The 16,464-nt window shown below is 41.1% G+C and overlaps 1 protein-coding gene across 1 annotated transcript in view; it reads right to left on the bottom strand.

Annotated features, from left to right (window-relative positions):
- svep1 (sushi, von Willebrand factor type A, EGF and pentraxin domain containing 1) overlaps positions 1-16,464 on the bottom strand; it is a 259,210-nt gene that overhangs the window by 64,761 nt on the left and 177,985 nt on the right. Inside the window, exons 28-34 of the mRNA XM_059974816.1 lie at positions 9,036-9,160; positions 7,969-8,092; positions 7,577-7,747; positions 6,270-6,443; positions 3,214-3,333; positions 2,084-2,260; positions 1,467-1,551 (exon numbers count right to left, since the gene is read on the bottom strand). Coding sequence (XP_059830799.1) covers positions 1,467-1,551; positions 2,084-2,260; positions 3,214-3,333; positions 6,270-6,443; positions 7,577-7,747; positions 7,969-8,092; positions 9,036-9,160 — 976 coding nt within the window. The remainder of the gene's footprint in view (positions 1-1,466; positions 1,552-2,083; positions 2,261-3,213; positions 3,334-6,269; positions 6,444-7,576; positions 7,748-7,968; positions 8,093-9,035; positions 9,161-16,464) is intronic.

Consider the following 16,464-nt stretch of genomic DNA (forward strand, 5'->3'; position numbering starts at 1 on the left):
AACAGCACCTCTTTCACCACAGACAGTTGAGGAAGCTTGATATGGGCCCTCAAATCATAAGAACTTTCTACAGGGGCACAATTGAGAGCATCCTGATGGGCTACATCACTGCTTGATATGGGAACTGTACCTCCCTTAATCGCAGGACTCTGCAGAGAGTGGTGCGGCCAGCCCAATGCAGCAGTAGTTGTGAAGTTCCCATGATTCAGGACATTTAAAAAGATGTGTAAAAAGGTCCCGTGGGATCACTGGGGACTCGAGTCATCCCAATCACAATCTATTCCAGCTACTATCATCCAGGAAATGGTACCTGGAGCATAAAAGCCAGGACCAACAGGCTCCAGGACAGCTTCTTCCACCAGGCCATCAGACTGATGAATTCACGCTGATTTGAGTGTATTCTATGCTACATTGACTGTTCTATTTTTTACAAATTATTATAAATTACTAAGATTGCACATTGCATACTTAGATGGAGACGTAAAGATTTTTACTCTTCATGCATGTGAAGAATGTCAAAGCCCCAGTAATCTCTTCTTTTACCTCACTCAATAATCTGGGTATATCCCATCAGGTCCTGGGGGTCTTATCCATCTTAATACTCTTTAAGAGACCCAACACTACCTCCTCTTTTGCCTTGAAGTGCCCTGGCATATCAATCTGTTCAGCAGTGATCTCCCTATCCTCCACCTCCCTCTGATTGGTAATGTTAATGTGAAGTACTCATTAAGGACCACACCCACGTCCTCCACGTCCAAGAAAATGTTCCCCCTTTCATCCCTGAGTGGTTCTCACACTCCCTAATTATTCTCTTGCTCATAATGTATGTATAGAATGCTTGGAATTCTCTTAATCCTAGTTGCTAAGGATTTTTTATAACCCCTCCTGGCTTTCCCAATTCCCTTCTTGAGCTTTTATCAGGCTTCTTTCTAATCTTCAAGGATTCTGTTTGATTCTAGCTTCCTAAGTTTTACATACTTTTCCTGCTTTTCTTGGCTAAATTCATCACTTCCCTCAACATCCAAGGTTCTCTTACCTTGTCATTCTTGCCCTTCCTTCTGACCGGAACATACTTGTCCTGTACAACTAATTCATGACATATGCCAATGGTATTAAAACTGATTCTGCAGTGAGATTAAATGCTAACATTCAATTCTAGCAAAAGGCTCACTTAAGGCCTTAGATTTAATACATAATTATCTAAGCAAGTATCAAAACCAACTTCCTGGGTAGATGAAAGGGAAGGAAGACATTGGTGAAATAGGACTAGATCCTAAATGTTGCCCCAGGCGATCTCCTTAAATGATGAGCTGGAGATGATTGGTCTCCAACAACCACAGCCATTTGTCTTTGTGCTTTGTAGGGTTATTTCTCAGCTGGACCCCTCTATTTTCCATTTGACCTAGGGCAAGAAGGGGAGGAAGGGAGCAAAGGAATGAAATCCAGTTTGAAAGACCTTTTTGTACCTGTACACCACCTTCATACCATAGGTGAAGTCACTGCCTTCAATCGTACCATTTGCTGGGATATCAGGTGTGCCACAGGATCGTGCTGGGAAAGACAGATAACATAGCTGTAAACTGACAATCATATAAAGAATGGCAGTGTCACAATACCATGTAGATGTAGACATGTAGAAATGAAAGAAGACAATGGTGGAAGTGATGGAATGAATGAAAATTGTGAAATGAGCATTAGGAGTTCTTTTTACACTGCCCTTTATTCAATTGGCTTCAACAGATAGACAATCGGAGCAGCATGGGTACCAAACATGTCGCCATCTTGGTTTGACATTCTCTCCAATAATTCCCCACACCATCCCTCAAATCTCTGTTCCCCAAGAAACAACCAGGCCTGAAGAAAGAGACGCTGAACCTGGTTGATACAGTTTATCTGGAAATTTTTTCGGAAGTTTAACTTGTATTTATGACTCTGAATGTGGGCTTCCTTAAAGTGGAAACATCACCGCTCCACCAAAAAAGAATCAAAACTCTTCCTGATGTTATCACCATCCCCAATATATGTTCTAAATGAAGAGTCCCAGTGTGTTCATACTTAACAAATTTTGACTTGTGTTGTCTACCTTGGCAGTGTGGCACCGCATCGCTCCACTGCCCATTCTCCAGACATATGACATTTGCTGTCCCATTCAGCTGGTAGCCTTCTTCACAAGAGAAAGTCACCTGACCACCAACAAAGTGCACATCACCCTCAGCCAGTCCATGAATAGGTCTCCCAAGGTCTTCACACCGGATTGGATCTGAGCAATAGTACGTGGAGGAAAGCAGAGGGATTCATCTTTCCACATGGATTAGAGTGGTTTAGAAAGCCAGTTGGTTCCCATCAGCCTGCTCCCTGCCCTTTTTCATTCACACTATCAGTAAGACCTTCCAGATTTCTCATAACGCTCTCTGCTAATCACTTCAACTCTCCTTGTGGGAACCAGTTCTACGTCGTCCCTACCCTATATATTGAAGCAATTTCAGATGGGATTAAATATTCTTAGTATAGTCAAAATAAAATAAGAAATCATTACAAATTTTCAGCACAAAGCATATTTCCAGTACATGGATTACTAACTTTGAATAAATATTGTGGGTTTCATTAAATAGTTACAGTATCTATGATAGTGATCATATTATAATTAATTAACTCATGTGCTTTAATCTTTAATCTCATCAACCAAAACAGACTGTGTGGGGAATAAGTTTATTTATCTTTCCCTGATCTTTTAAGGAAATAAGTTACCCCTTTGTGCATGCAGCACGGTAGCAGAACGGTTAGCATAACGCTTTACAGTACCAGCGACCAGGGGTTCAATTCCTGCCGCTGTCTGTACATTCTCCCCATGAGTACGTAGTGCTCTGGGTGCTCTGCTGTCCCTCTGTCATTCCAAAGACATGTGGGTTAATAGGTTAATTGGTTACATGTGTTAGGTCAGAAGGGCCAGTTACAGTGCTGTATCTCTAAGTAAATAAATGAATTCAAATAAAAATAATGAGCATATATGGGAACATCAGGTTTTTCTGGTGTTACTGAACCAAGTTTATTAAATTTGCTAACAAACCGTGGGATCAGACCTCAAAAATTAACCTCAGCTGGCTTACTAATGTTTGTACAGGTCTCTTTACCTCCCCGCCACAAATCCTCCACCCCCATCCTACTTTTCACAGTTGTCTTAAGAAAATCTGTCCACATATGTAACAACTATACCAGTGCAATTTTTTCCATTGCCAGTGTACGGTGGCCTGCAGGTGCAGGTGTAAGATCCAATGGTGTTAATACAGTCGGACCTTTTATCACAGTCTGACCCAAGTGCGCATTCATCAAAATCTGGAAGCAGAGAACATTGACACTTAGCAACTGAGAGCAAGGATATGAAATGAACACAAAGTGCAACAGAGATAGATAACAAATGTAATTTATATGTTGTGACATAAAAGTTTCCAAAATCCAAAGAAATGTACTGTTTTAATCATACGTTCTGTTTAAAATACAGGCTTGCAAGAAGTACCAGTGTTCTTAGTGCAGGAATAAGCCTATACTCACACCAGGGCGTACCAAATTTGCCTTAAAAATAGACAAATCAATTTATCAGTGATCTGAAAGATTGTGTAGATTGGATGTTAAAGGAAGTTTGCACAGCACCAATTTCTTAGTCAGATCATCCCTGACAAAGTAGTGAATTTACACAACATAACAAAGGTTTTACAGCATTGACCCAGCTGCTGCATGAGGTTATCATTCCTCATCTCACTTCCTTTTATTCATTCTCCCTCGAGTGTTCCTTACTGAATCTCAGCTACTCACCCCAGCCACTGCCAATGGAAGTGAATTCACTCTCTGGATAAGGAAGTTCCTCGAAATTAAAGTTTTTAGCTTTGATAACCCCCAGGTTCTGGCCTTGACTACAAAATGACATATGTTCAATATTTTCCATCTCTGCCCTATCCAAGCCCTCACTCATCTTAAAGACCTGGATTCTTCTTGCTTTCAACCTTCTTTGTGCTCAAGGAAAGAAACCCGTGCACTCAATCCTCCCAGTTAGTGTGCTTGGATGAACTGAAGCGCCACCAGCTGATGTTACAGTCTGCAGAGCACAATCTCCTTCTGCCTTTTGCAGGAATTAAAGTCAACAGAAAGAAATGGTGATGGCAAAGTAATCCCTGCAAGTTTACATCCAGGAAATTTTTTAACAGAAGTTAGTAAAGCTGAGGACTCGCAAATAGCTTCCTGATTGTTCATGAAAGGTCTACCAAACGGATTTTATAGATGAGCATTCCCTTCTCGTGTATGGTTGATATTTTTTAAGGAGTTCTTTAAGACTCTTTAAATAAGTAGTGTGGAAATGGATGAACCAGTAGATTGTAGTTGTTTGGATTTCCAGAAGGCCGTCCGTAAGGTATCATTTAAAGGTCACTAAACAAGTTAAGAGCTATTAGAAAGGATGGAGGATTGTCTAACTAACAGAAAATGGGCCATTTTCCAGTTGTCAGACTGTAACTAGTGAGATGTTGGGAGCTCAATAATTTCTAATCTAGACTCATGATTTAGATGAAAGGACTGAATGTACTGCAGCCATAAATATTGATGATACAAAAGTGACTGGAAAAGCTTGCTATCAGGAGAATACAAAGAATATGCAAAAGATATGGATAGGTTAAGTGTGTCAAACCCCTGTCCCCTATCCTACCAAGCAGTAGATACAAATGTCTGCAAGAACATGCCACCTGGCTCAACAACAGCTTCTACCCCACTGCGACAAGAATGGTTCCCTAGTATGATAAGATGGACTCATGGTCTCACAATATGCCTCCTTGTGATCTTGCACCTTATTGTCCACCAGCACTGCACTTCCTCTGTATCTGTTACACTTCATTCTGCATTCTGTTAATACATGTATGAACAGTATGCCAGACAAGCTTTTCTCTGCACCTCAGTTCCTTTGATAATAATCAACAAATTTCAATTCCAGACATTTGGCAGATGGAGGTAAGTTCTCCCACTTTGGTAGGGAGAATAGAAAATCAAATATCATTTCTATGAAATGAGACTACTGAATGGTACAGAAAAGTGACAGAGAGTGTCCTTGTATATGACATAGAGAAGTTAAAATGCAGGTATCGCAAGTAGTTCAGAAAATAAATGGAATGCTGGCCTTTAGTACAAAGAGGATAGAGAATAGAAGTCTTATTTCAAATCTGCAAGGTGATGGCACGACCAAACTTGGAGTACTACATACAGTTTCAGTTTCATTACTTGCATTAGAGGCAGTTCAGAGAAGGATTTCTAGTGTGATTTCTGCAACGACAGTGGATTTTTTCCCCCAGGAATGTGTAAAGAGAAAAGGAAATGTCAATATTTCCAGTCAAATCCCTGCATCAGGATTCTGAGAGGAACCCTGCTGTGGGGAATCGAGCACCAAGAGCAGAGCTCTAGCATGTGGAATTACCTTTTGAAGGTGGACTTGAAGAATTTCCTAGCTCAGAGAGTCATTGATCTATGGAGTTCTTTACCTAAGTGCGTCATGAGATGAATCATTGTATAAATAATAGATTAGTGACAGCAGATTTTTTTGGATAGGCATATCAATACGTACAGGGAACAGGAAGTAAAGTGGAGCTAATGCCATCATCTAACAGCCATGAACTTATTGATTGGCAGATCAGGATTAAGCAGCCACACTCAGGGCCTACACCTGCTCCTATTTCTTATGCTCATATCCATAATACTCTTAATACATTTGAATACCAATTTAGGTTTCAGTGCTCAAGGCTTTGTTTTGGATTTTAAGCAGAGTCAAGAGTGTAACACAATAAGCCACAACTGAGATTGGAACCACAAACCAAACTTAATGTTCCCTTTGTAATATTGAGAGAATGCGATACCATTTCTCTGTTGAGACTTTAAAATGAAGCCCCAACTTCTCAATATGGTGGATTGAGAGAATGCCTTTTCTAAATCCAAGTGGGGAAGTCCTTTCTGAAGTGTTGAGGCCTATATTTTTCAACTAAGAGTGTTCAAACAGATTATCACATCATTGTCCCTTTGCTCTGTGCGAGCTTACTGGATGTAAATTGGCTAGAAAATTTCCTAGAAAATCTCAAATGCTGTTCATTGTCCATAACAAAGGATTTTCTGAGGTTGTTTAATGAACTGTTCAATGTTCATCTTTTTTGTAAGTCACATATCAATTTATTTTAAGTGATTATATTTGGTCCTTGCTTTCAGTTTATTCATCTTTTGAGATGTAATGATTTCGCACATACCAAGGCAGACAGGCACAACACCAGACCAGTTTCCATCGCTGGCACAGAGTAGTTTGTAATCTCCTAGCAGGTAGTAACCATTGTTGCACTGGTAGGACACAGTACTGCCAAAAAGGTAGTTCTCAGCAGTAAAGCTCCCATTGTCAAGGGCTGGTGGCACTCCACAGTTAATCCCTGGAAAACACATACAAAGTGAAAATGGAAAGTCACATTCCTGCTTTACATATCAAGTTCAGGAAAGTCAAAACAAGGTAGTGCAAGATGTCTATCCAAGTCCGTGTTTAAAACAATGAGGCCAGCTAGAAGTGCATTGTAAAAGTCTAGATAAGACATTGCAAAGAGATGGATGAGGATTAACAGAAGTTATAAAGGTAGAAGTAATTCCATATGTGGTTTGAAGGTCAGCCTAGGGCCAAAAATGGCATCATGGGTGTGAATGGTATGCCTCAGGTTCCTATAAGGAGAACAATGACTCAGTGTCTGGAGAACACAGAATAAGAGAGGACCAATTTTAATTATTTCTCATATTCAGCTTGCGGAGAAATTTGCCCATTAAACACTGGATGTCAGACAAACGTATTTCTAAATAATTCTTTTTTGGGATGTGGACATTTTTTGGCCATGCCTAGCTGCCCTTGGGAAGTTCTTTTCTTGGACTGTTGTGGTCCTTCTGGAGAATGTTGGTTCCATAATACTCTTGGAGAGGGAGATCCAAGATACACATCCAGTGGTGTTGAGAGGACTGGTGCTTTATATCCATGTCAGAATGTGACCTGTGAGGTGAAACCCTCAGATGACGATATTCCCAAGTTCTTCCTGTCCTTGTCCTTCCTTTTTATGGAGGTCATGGTTTGGAATAGATGGTTGAAGTGGGCTGGGCTGAATTTTCAACTATTCCATTTAATTCCGAGCTTTCCATTGGGTATTACATTCACATTAAGTTACCAGGATATTTATCAGGATTTTCATATTTCTGTCTTTGCCAACTTACAGAGCAATTCCATTCCTCATTAATTTTCCCTGTAATCTAGTTTATTCACATTCCCATCAAACACCTCCCCCCTCCTACCAGCCTCTACTATTTATATACATACCAGGGACAATTTACACAGGCTCATTATCCCCACAATTCATAAGTCTTTGGGATTTGGGAGGAAACCAAGAAGGACCCATACTGTGAAAGGGAAAATGTGCAAACCCCACACAAACAGCAACTGAGTTTAACAATGAACTCATGAGGCAGCAGCTCTATTAATTGTACCACTGGGCCCGTCATTAGTGTACAAATGAAATGGATGACAACTTACTTTCACAGTAGGGTATTGGATAGCTCCAAGCTCCCAGGTTCTGACAATGCAGCACACGGTCGCCAATAAGATTGTAGCCACGTTCACAGGACAGTTCAACCCTTGTCCCTGGTCTCAAGTCAGTACTTGACACCTGGAGACTTGACTGAGATCCTTTTAGCACAGGACAGTCTAAATGAAGTTAAATATAAGTAAATACATTTGTTGCTTATTTAGGTTACCTTAGCTACAAGGAAATAGAAAAGAGTGTTTTTTTTCTGAATTATTATTTAGGAATTAGCTTAGCATTGAAAAAACTGGGGCTAGTAGAAAGGGTGGGGATAGACGGAGAGGTTTTAATCCTTTGTGTGAAAGACAAACAAGGCTGTTACATGAGTAATGTGGGAAGTTACCTGCACAGAAAATACTTCTGGAATCTTTCTTCACTCTGCCCATGATTCCTGACAGGAAGTCAGGCCAGGCCAAGACATTGCCCTTATTAAGGTCTTTGGGGCAGGCAGTGGCCAGTAGTTTTATCTGAGAATTGGACAAACAAAATCAATTTCTTTTCTTCAGTCAGTCATTTATTATACCTAGTAAATTACACTTGGTTAAACAGCTCATTCCAATTATTTTTACCACTGTTCTGCAAGTTATTTCACCTATCTAAACCTCCCAAGCTGTTTTCACAATTAAATCTCTTGTTATATCCACCCAGATAACTGCCTGGTTTATCACCACCTGAATAAGTCCTGAGCATATTTTCACCCAATTCAATTACTGCCTTAAGTTCATCCAAGCTAATCTAGAGTGACCATTGACCGCACCACTTGTAAAATCATTTGTCCTTGAACCTCCTCATTGTGAGAGCTCCCTACTGACAACTCAGCTTTGCCATCATTTCCTTCACTTGATCTGTGATACTTGAAGGAAACGCTTCAAACGTGCACAGCCTATTCAATAGTGCATGGCATTTTTGTTCTCTGGCTACTTGACTTGAGGTGGGCACAGAGACAAAACACTTTTTGGATATTCAAGAACAATGTTTAGTTCCTGAATACAGGAGCCTCTAATTTCTAGAAAATGGTCTTCTAACCTCTTTCATTCTGGAGGCTGACGTAACACAGAGTTACAAGGAATTAAATACATTAAATGGTACATTTAGCCCAACAAATCCAAAATGGTCTTCTTCCTCCTATCCTTCTTCATCTCATCCATATCAAGACACTTCTTCTATGTCTATCACCATCATACATTTCCCTCTTTTGCTGTGTCATTCTGGGCCAATGCCTACCTCTCAAAAAAATCAACAAAACAGAACATCTGATCACTATCATCTTTAAATTTAAGCAAAAGATTGTCTTCATATTTAGCCGCACCTTAGAAGTACTTTGTTGGTTCTGGAATTTTGGAGCACCATGAGGTGAAAAGTGCTATAGCAATGTAAGTACTTTCAAATGTGGCAATGGAGCACACTTACCTGTTCTGGCGTCAGGTCATAATCCCAAATATTCAGCTGGCTCATTGAGCCAACAAAAGACTCTGCAGGGTTGAAACCTTCCCCTCTTTGATCCTGCTCCTGTCCCAGCACCAGCGCTCCACCACCTTAAGAGGTGCAAATAGAAACATTAGGCCGAGGACAAACAAACAGATGTGGGGAGGATGTGAAGTGAAGACAGATCACGGATCATTGACAGTGGAACAGACCTGTGGAGCTGAGTGGTTTCCTCTAGCTTCTGTGTTACATGCTCTGCTCCCAGAGGTTTTATCTCCCAGTCCACTCAGCACCTTGACAAACAATCCAACGGCTAGATCTATGTTATATTAAATACCTGCTAATGCTTTTGTTCTCAACAGGGCTCTGGAATTTAACTGAAGTTCCTGAAAATCTAGGAGAACCTTTTGAGAAAAAGCAATCCAGTTCCAGGGACCATAGTACCAGGAACAAAAATATAAAGTACTGGAATGACCAGTCCAAATGAGCTAAATTTAATACTTGGTTTCTTACTTTCCACCTACCCACTGTTTCTGCCTTCTGAAGTATCTGGATATGATATAAGGTCGTAAGACACTTGAGCAGAGTTAGGCCAAATGGCCTATTGAGTCTGCTCTGCCATTCCATCATGGCTCGTTTATTATCCTACTCAATTTCATACTCCCACCTTCTGTCTTAACCTTCTGACTTAACCTGGAAGTTACCTTTAGGGAAACCTGCATGAGGATTCCTAGGTCCCTTTGCACCTCAGATTTCTGAATTTGCCCATTTGGATAAAAAATACAAACATCTCTTTGCTCTGGGCTTTGACATATTCACTGATCAAGAACCTATCAACCACTGCTTTAAATATAGCCAATGACTTGGCTTTCACAGCCACTTGTGGCAATGAATTACTCAGATTCACCACCCACTGGCTAAAGGTAGTCTCCTCATTTCTGTTCTACATGGACATCCTTCTGTTCTGAGGCTATGCTGTCTGATCCTAGACTCCCCTACTGTAGACTCTCCACATCTACTCTGTCTCGGCCTTTCAATATTTGATAGGTTTCAATGAGACCACCCACTCATTCCACTAAACTCCAGCGAATACAGGCCTGAAGTCATCAGACATTTCTCATACATTAACCCTTTCATTCTCATGAACTTCTGGACTCTCTCCAATGCCAGCTCATCCTTTCTTTGAGAACGTGTCCAAGACAGCTCACAATACTCCAACTGTGGCCTGACCAGTGCCTTATAAAGCCTCAACATTATATCCTTGCTTTTATATTCTAATCCTTTTGAAATGAATGCTGACATTGCATTTGCCTACTTTACCACCGACTTAACCTGCAAGTTACCTTTAGGGAAACCTGCATGAGGATTCCTAGGTCCCTTTGCACCTCAGATTTCTGAATTTGCCCATTTGGATAAAAAATACAAACATCTCTTTGCTCTGGGCTAATAATCATCCAAGATGGACCCAGAGTGTCTAGAAATTGTAGAACAATATCTACTGGGAGAACAGCAATGAGAAAAATATATATGGGGTATATGGATATTGAAAGAAGTATTGGTCCAATAGTATTTTTGAACAATTTTATAAACCTATTTGATGTTGGAAGAAACAAATGATTAGTAATTGAGGGGATTTGACTGTATTTCAATTGATAGCCATATGAGTTGACTAATGGGGGGAGAGTGTGGGGTTAAGATAAAAGGAGATGAGATGCCCTGTAAGAGAATCTCCAGGATGGCAGCTCATAGTTGGTGATGCCAAAATTATAATGGAACTTAATGAAAGAGGGATTGTTTCAAGAACTAGCTTGTGATTTTGAAGGAATTTGTGACTAAATACATACGTTAAATAAATGCAGAAGATCTGGGAATCAAGAAGTAAAGATTCATATCAATAACCTGAACAATTTTCCTTTGAATGCACCGTCTTGGATATAGATAAGATGTTATGACAATTGCAATCAAGCAGTATTTTCATTGCAAACTGCTCAATCTTTGTTTTTGACTTATCTTTGCTGGACATCACACTCTTCTACAGCTGTAATTTCTTCTCACCCACCAAGTACACAACTCTAACCTCCGTGGCTGATATACCTTGTGTTGCCAAAGCCCAAAGTCTAGAATTCCACCCCCTTCCCACTTTTCCATTCCGTCACTAGTTTTTCAAGCCTTGGAGCTTTTCAATCCATCGTCTTCTTTAAGATGTTCCCTAAAACTCACCTTTTGTAGCCTCTCTAAAAATAATATTCCCCAAAAGCCCTGTGGGTTATTGAATGTGTCAAAATTTACACGAACTTGCATTGCTATTGCATACTCTACTCAAACACCAAGTATAAGCTCCCCCAAGTGACCATATATAAACCCTTGTACACTAAATAATTGTCTTTACAAGTTATTATTGCAATTTAAAGAAAAAAGTCTTGAGCCAATTCAAAATCAAAGTTCAGTTTATTATCATATGCACAAGTACAGATATGCACAGGTGCAATGGAAAGCTTATTTACAGCAGCATCACAGGCACACAGAGTCATAAAACCTGTATTCACAAAACAAACATATACTTAAAACACAAGAGATTCTGAAGATGTTCAAAATCCTGAGCAACGCACACAAATGCTGCAGGAATTCAGCAGTCAGGCAGCATCTAGGGAGAGGAATAGACAGTTAACGTCTCAGATCGCGACCCTTCATCAGGTGGGAGGGGTCGGGGAAGGAGTACAAGTTGGCAGGTAATAGGTGAGGTCAAGTGAAGGGGAAAGTGGGTGGGGGAGGGAGAAAGGGAGAAGTTGGGACGTGACAGTTGGAGAGTGGCCCGTGGCAAGAAAGGAGTGAAGGAGGGGCACCAGAAGGAGGTGAGGAGAACAGAAGGGGTAAGAGGGAGCCAGAAAGGGGAATGGGAAAAGAGAGAAGGGGGAGGGGGGAGAAATTACCAAAGGTTAGAGTAATTCATGTTCATGTCATTGACTGCAGGCTACCTAGAATGGAATGTGAGATGTTGCTTCTAACATAACATAATTTAACATAAAATAAATATAAACTATCCATATTTTACAAGAATGCACATAATTAGAACAAAAAAGTGAAGACCGTTTTAGAGCAAATTGATCAAAGTGGTCACAATGTTTCTCAATTGTGGTGATTTGTGATGTTCCCTTGTTGCCTTTATGGCATTTGTTTAGTTTATAATATTTTCGCTTTAGTAATTCATTTGTTATCATTTTCTAGTTAAAGTTAAGATTGTTTAAACTAAATTCGTTGTCTGTGATATATCACGGCATGTGATGACATCACACCCAGTTTCGCCGCGTCTTGTGGGAAAATACCGGTTTGGAGAAACGGGAAGGAGGGGCTCACATGTGCAGGATCAGCGCGAGAAAAGTTTTCTTTCTACGCACTAGAAACATCAGTGAAGCAACGCCGTAAGTTCATGAGATAATTGAATCGATATGTTGAATTAAAATGTTAACGCTGATTCTGTTAAAAGTAATGACGGTTGATAAGGTTTATGTTTTTGTTATTTAAAGAGTTGCGGATAGTTTGTGTTGAAGTGTATTTAAAGCAGTCAATGGCGTAGGTAGATTCTGACTGTATGTTGCACTTTAATGTAATATAGTTGTTGTAGTTTTACTTTTGCAAGTATTGACGATGTAAATGTGATATCAAGAAGGAAACAAATACTGTATATATTTTGTATTGTTTTATCAACAGTTTTCACCATACGTTAATGTGGAAGAGTGAACAGTAAACGGTTAATCTTACTGTGATCCTGTCTTCATTGACTATGGTTTACCTTGGTGTTTAGTTCAGAGTTCTTTTACACCTGTGCGAGAACACTAGAGTACCAGTTGGTTCAAGAACTGAACGCTTGAAAGGATGTAATTGTTTTTGACCCCAGTGATTTGGGACCTCAGGCTACTGTTCCTCTTGCCTGATGGTAGCTGGGCAGAGGCAGCATGGCCTGGATGATGGGGATCTTTGATGATGTTGCCTTCGTGACAAGATAGTGGTGTGCCCAGTCACAGCGGCCACTCTGGCTCCAACTAATGGTGTAATTGTTCATCCGTTAAGCCTTTCTCATGATTGTAAGACACTGCTGGATATTAAGTACTGCAGTCTACCCAACTACTGAGCTGCAGGATAGCAGAAGAGCTTCACCACATAGGCATATTGCATACCGTGTCTTTGCCTGCTACGGCCACCCATGGAAGAGGGCATCGGAAGTGGTGTGTGAAGATATAGAAGTGTGGCGAGTGAGGTGGTACTCATGTGAGACTAAAGGCAAAACTCTGCAGGTTGGCAGTCCCATTGATTTTGCTTTCAAATTTTTGCCACCAGGAAATGAACTAGATAGTCTGCATCTGTGACTGGATCAGTGTGAATGAAGGATTCCTGCATGGCTCCAGGATAGCACCCCTGAAGTGGCCATCCAGCTAGAGGGTGTCAGGTGGCAGAAATGGCACAACCTCTGGCAAGATCCACAGAGGAGAACTGTGTTATCTATGTTACTAAGAACCAGTGTGCGAACACTTCAGTAGTGACAATTCACTGCTCCTCTCTGGGAAAGCTTTTAAATGGTGAAGTGCAGGCCCTTCTAGTCACCGAGGGCCTTCACTGTCTCTGTGCTAAAGTTGGGGAAGTGCTATATGAGCTCTATGAAGTTATTAGTGGCCTCTAACCCACACACCCCGATAGTTTCTATATTGTTGCTGGCAGCTTCAACCACGCTAACTTAAAAATAGTCCTGCCTATCTGCTATAAGCATGTTGACTTTGCTACCAGAGATGAGAACACATCAGACCTGGCTTAGACCAACTGCTGCCCCCGCACCCCCACCTTGGATACTCTGATTATGCTAATTCCTGCATATCGACAACTGATTAAATGCATCAAACCAGTTGATAAAGACAGAAAAGCTGTAAGTTCTTTGAATAATCCAATTTTGAATTCAGCAAAGAGCAGCATCCCGATCTTTATCTGGCCAGAGGAGCAACCTCAGCAACACAGGACATTTCAGGACTATTTTGAAAACATAGTCTATTGCCCTGACAGGCTGGATGTCTTTTACGTGCAGTTTGGTGTATGGAATGAAGCGCTGGTGAGGAAGGGAGACTCACCCCCATCCCAGAGGAGCAGGCACTCTGTCTGGCAGTCACTCAAGAGAGGAAGACCCTAGCCAGGGTCAACTCATGCGGGACCTGATAAAATACCTGGTTGGGTGCTGAGAGACTGCGCAGCCCAGTTAACAGAGGTTCCAACAGACATTTTCAAAACCTCTCTGGAACAGACCACTACCCCTGTAGGCTTCAAGGCAGTGACCATCATCTCCATGCCCAAGAGGACAGGGGTAACCTGCATGCTGCCTGGCCTGCTGTGTTCCACCAGCATTTTGTGTGTGTTGTTGTTCAACAAATAATGAAGTGCTTTGTTTGACTGATTATGGATCACATTAAATCCCATCTTCCTGCCACATTGGACCCTTTCCAGTTTGCCTATTGCTCCAATCAATCCATTGACTATGCCATAGCCGCTGTTCTCCACTCCATTTTGTCCCACCTGAAAAATAGTGCCTCATACACCAGGATGCTGTTTAACAACTTCAGCTCAGCATTTAATAGAGTCATCTATCAGATTTGCCCTGGTGGGTAAACTGTCCTTGTTGGGTCTCAACACCCCTCTCTGTAACTGAATCTGGGACTTCTTGACAGAAAGACCATAGTCAATCTGTGTTGCCAACAACCTCTCTTTCTTCATCATTCTGGACACCCGCACTCCCTGGTTAGCCCACTGCTGTTCACACTGCTGACACACGACTCTTTTGTTAGATCCAGCTCAAACAGAATCATCAAGTTTGCTGATGACACAGCAGTGGTTGGCCTCATCAACAATGATGACGATGAGACGGCGTACAGAGAGGAGGTAGAGAGGCTTGTAGAATGGTAGTAGCACAAGAACATGGACAAGATCAAAGAGATGATTGTGGACCTTAGGAAGGTGCAGGCTGACTCACTCCTCACTGCATGTAAACGGCCCCTCCAGGGAGCAAGCTGAACCACCAAGTATCTGGGAATGCACATAATGGATGATCTCACCAGGTCTAACTTGTGTCATAAATGCACCACCTGCTAACTGACAATCTTCTGGAATATATTTTATCATTTGTTAATTTATGGTGGTAGTATTACTTTATTTGTTGTGTGTGAGTTATTTGTACTGCATTGTGCACCTTGGTCTGGAAGAATGTTGTTTTGTTTGGCTATATACATATATACAGTTGAATGCCAATAAACTTGATCTTGAACTAAGTACTACCAATGGCAAGGAGAGATATATCTGTGATATATTGGGCAGAATCCACTACACTCTGCAGCTTCTTATGTTCCTGTGAATTCAAATTGCTGTATTCGACCATGTCACAACCAGTCAGCGTACCTACAGCAGTTCATCTGTCGAAGTTTTTGGAGTAATCGACAACAATCCGAACCACATTAAGAGAGTAAAAATACTGGCCTGCTTTCCCTATAGTTGCATCCATGTGCTGGGCCCAGGACACATAATCTTAAATGGTAACACCTAGGAATTTAAAGCTGCTGATTCTCTCCACCACTAATGCCCCCCCCAGTGTAGATTGGTGTATGTTCACCCTACTTCCCCTTCCTGAAGTCACCGACCAGCTTGTTAGCTTTGCTGACACTGAGCGAGAGGTTGTTGTTTTGACAGCACAATTCGATTAGATCAATGGGCCTCCATTTTACAATCTACCGCCAGAAATATTACATGTGCACTTTGCTTCCTTATTGTACACGTTCAGAATTCAAACAGCACATGGAAAATAAGTAAGAGAGCAAATGCAGGAATCAGAACCGTAAACTAAAATGCTGGAAGAAATCAGCTCATGCTAGAATTTAGGGTCCACATCTCTTATGCCATGTGCTGATATCATTAAATAAGGGGCTTGTGGAACCCAGGTTGGGAACCCCTGGTCCTGAGGAAGGTTGATAACCTACTTCTCTATTTTTAAATTGGGTCTAATGGACCAAAGATTTGCAAGAGATAAAAAGGGGACATTTTTTGTGCAAATGGAGAATCTTCTCTTAACCTGGGTTACAATTCAAAGAATTTGAGTTAGAGACAAGAACAGGTGAAGAAGTGGGAGTTGAAATGGTGGGAAGGTGAGGGGGAGATAGGGAGGGGGAGTGAGAGGGATAAAGAGGGAGGGAGAGGGCTAAGTAAAGGTTGTCAGGTCTGTGGTTTCACTCAGGCATTAAGGGGATGAGAAGTGGAATTCATTAATCACTTGTTTTTCTCTCTGTATTGTATTCTTTTTCCAACTCTAATGATGTAATTTCTTGCGGTCTAACATGTGTACATTGCCTTCTTTGTTTGCAAATACCTTATCCTGCTAAATTAGAAAAGA

The sequence above is a fragment of the Hypanus sabinus genome, chromosome 7, assembly GCF_030144855.1.
Source record: "Hypanus sabinus isolate sHypSab1 chromosome 7, sHypSab1.hap1, whole genome shotgun sequence".
In the NCBI taxonomy this organism is placed as follows: domain Eukaryota; kingdom Metazoa; phylum Chordata; class Chondrichthyes; order Myliobatiformes; family Dasyatidae; genus Hypanus; species Hypanus sabinus.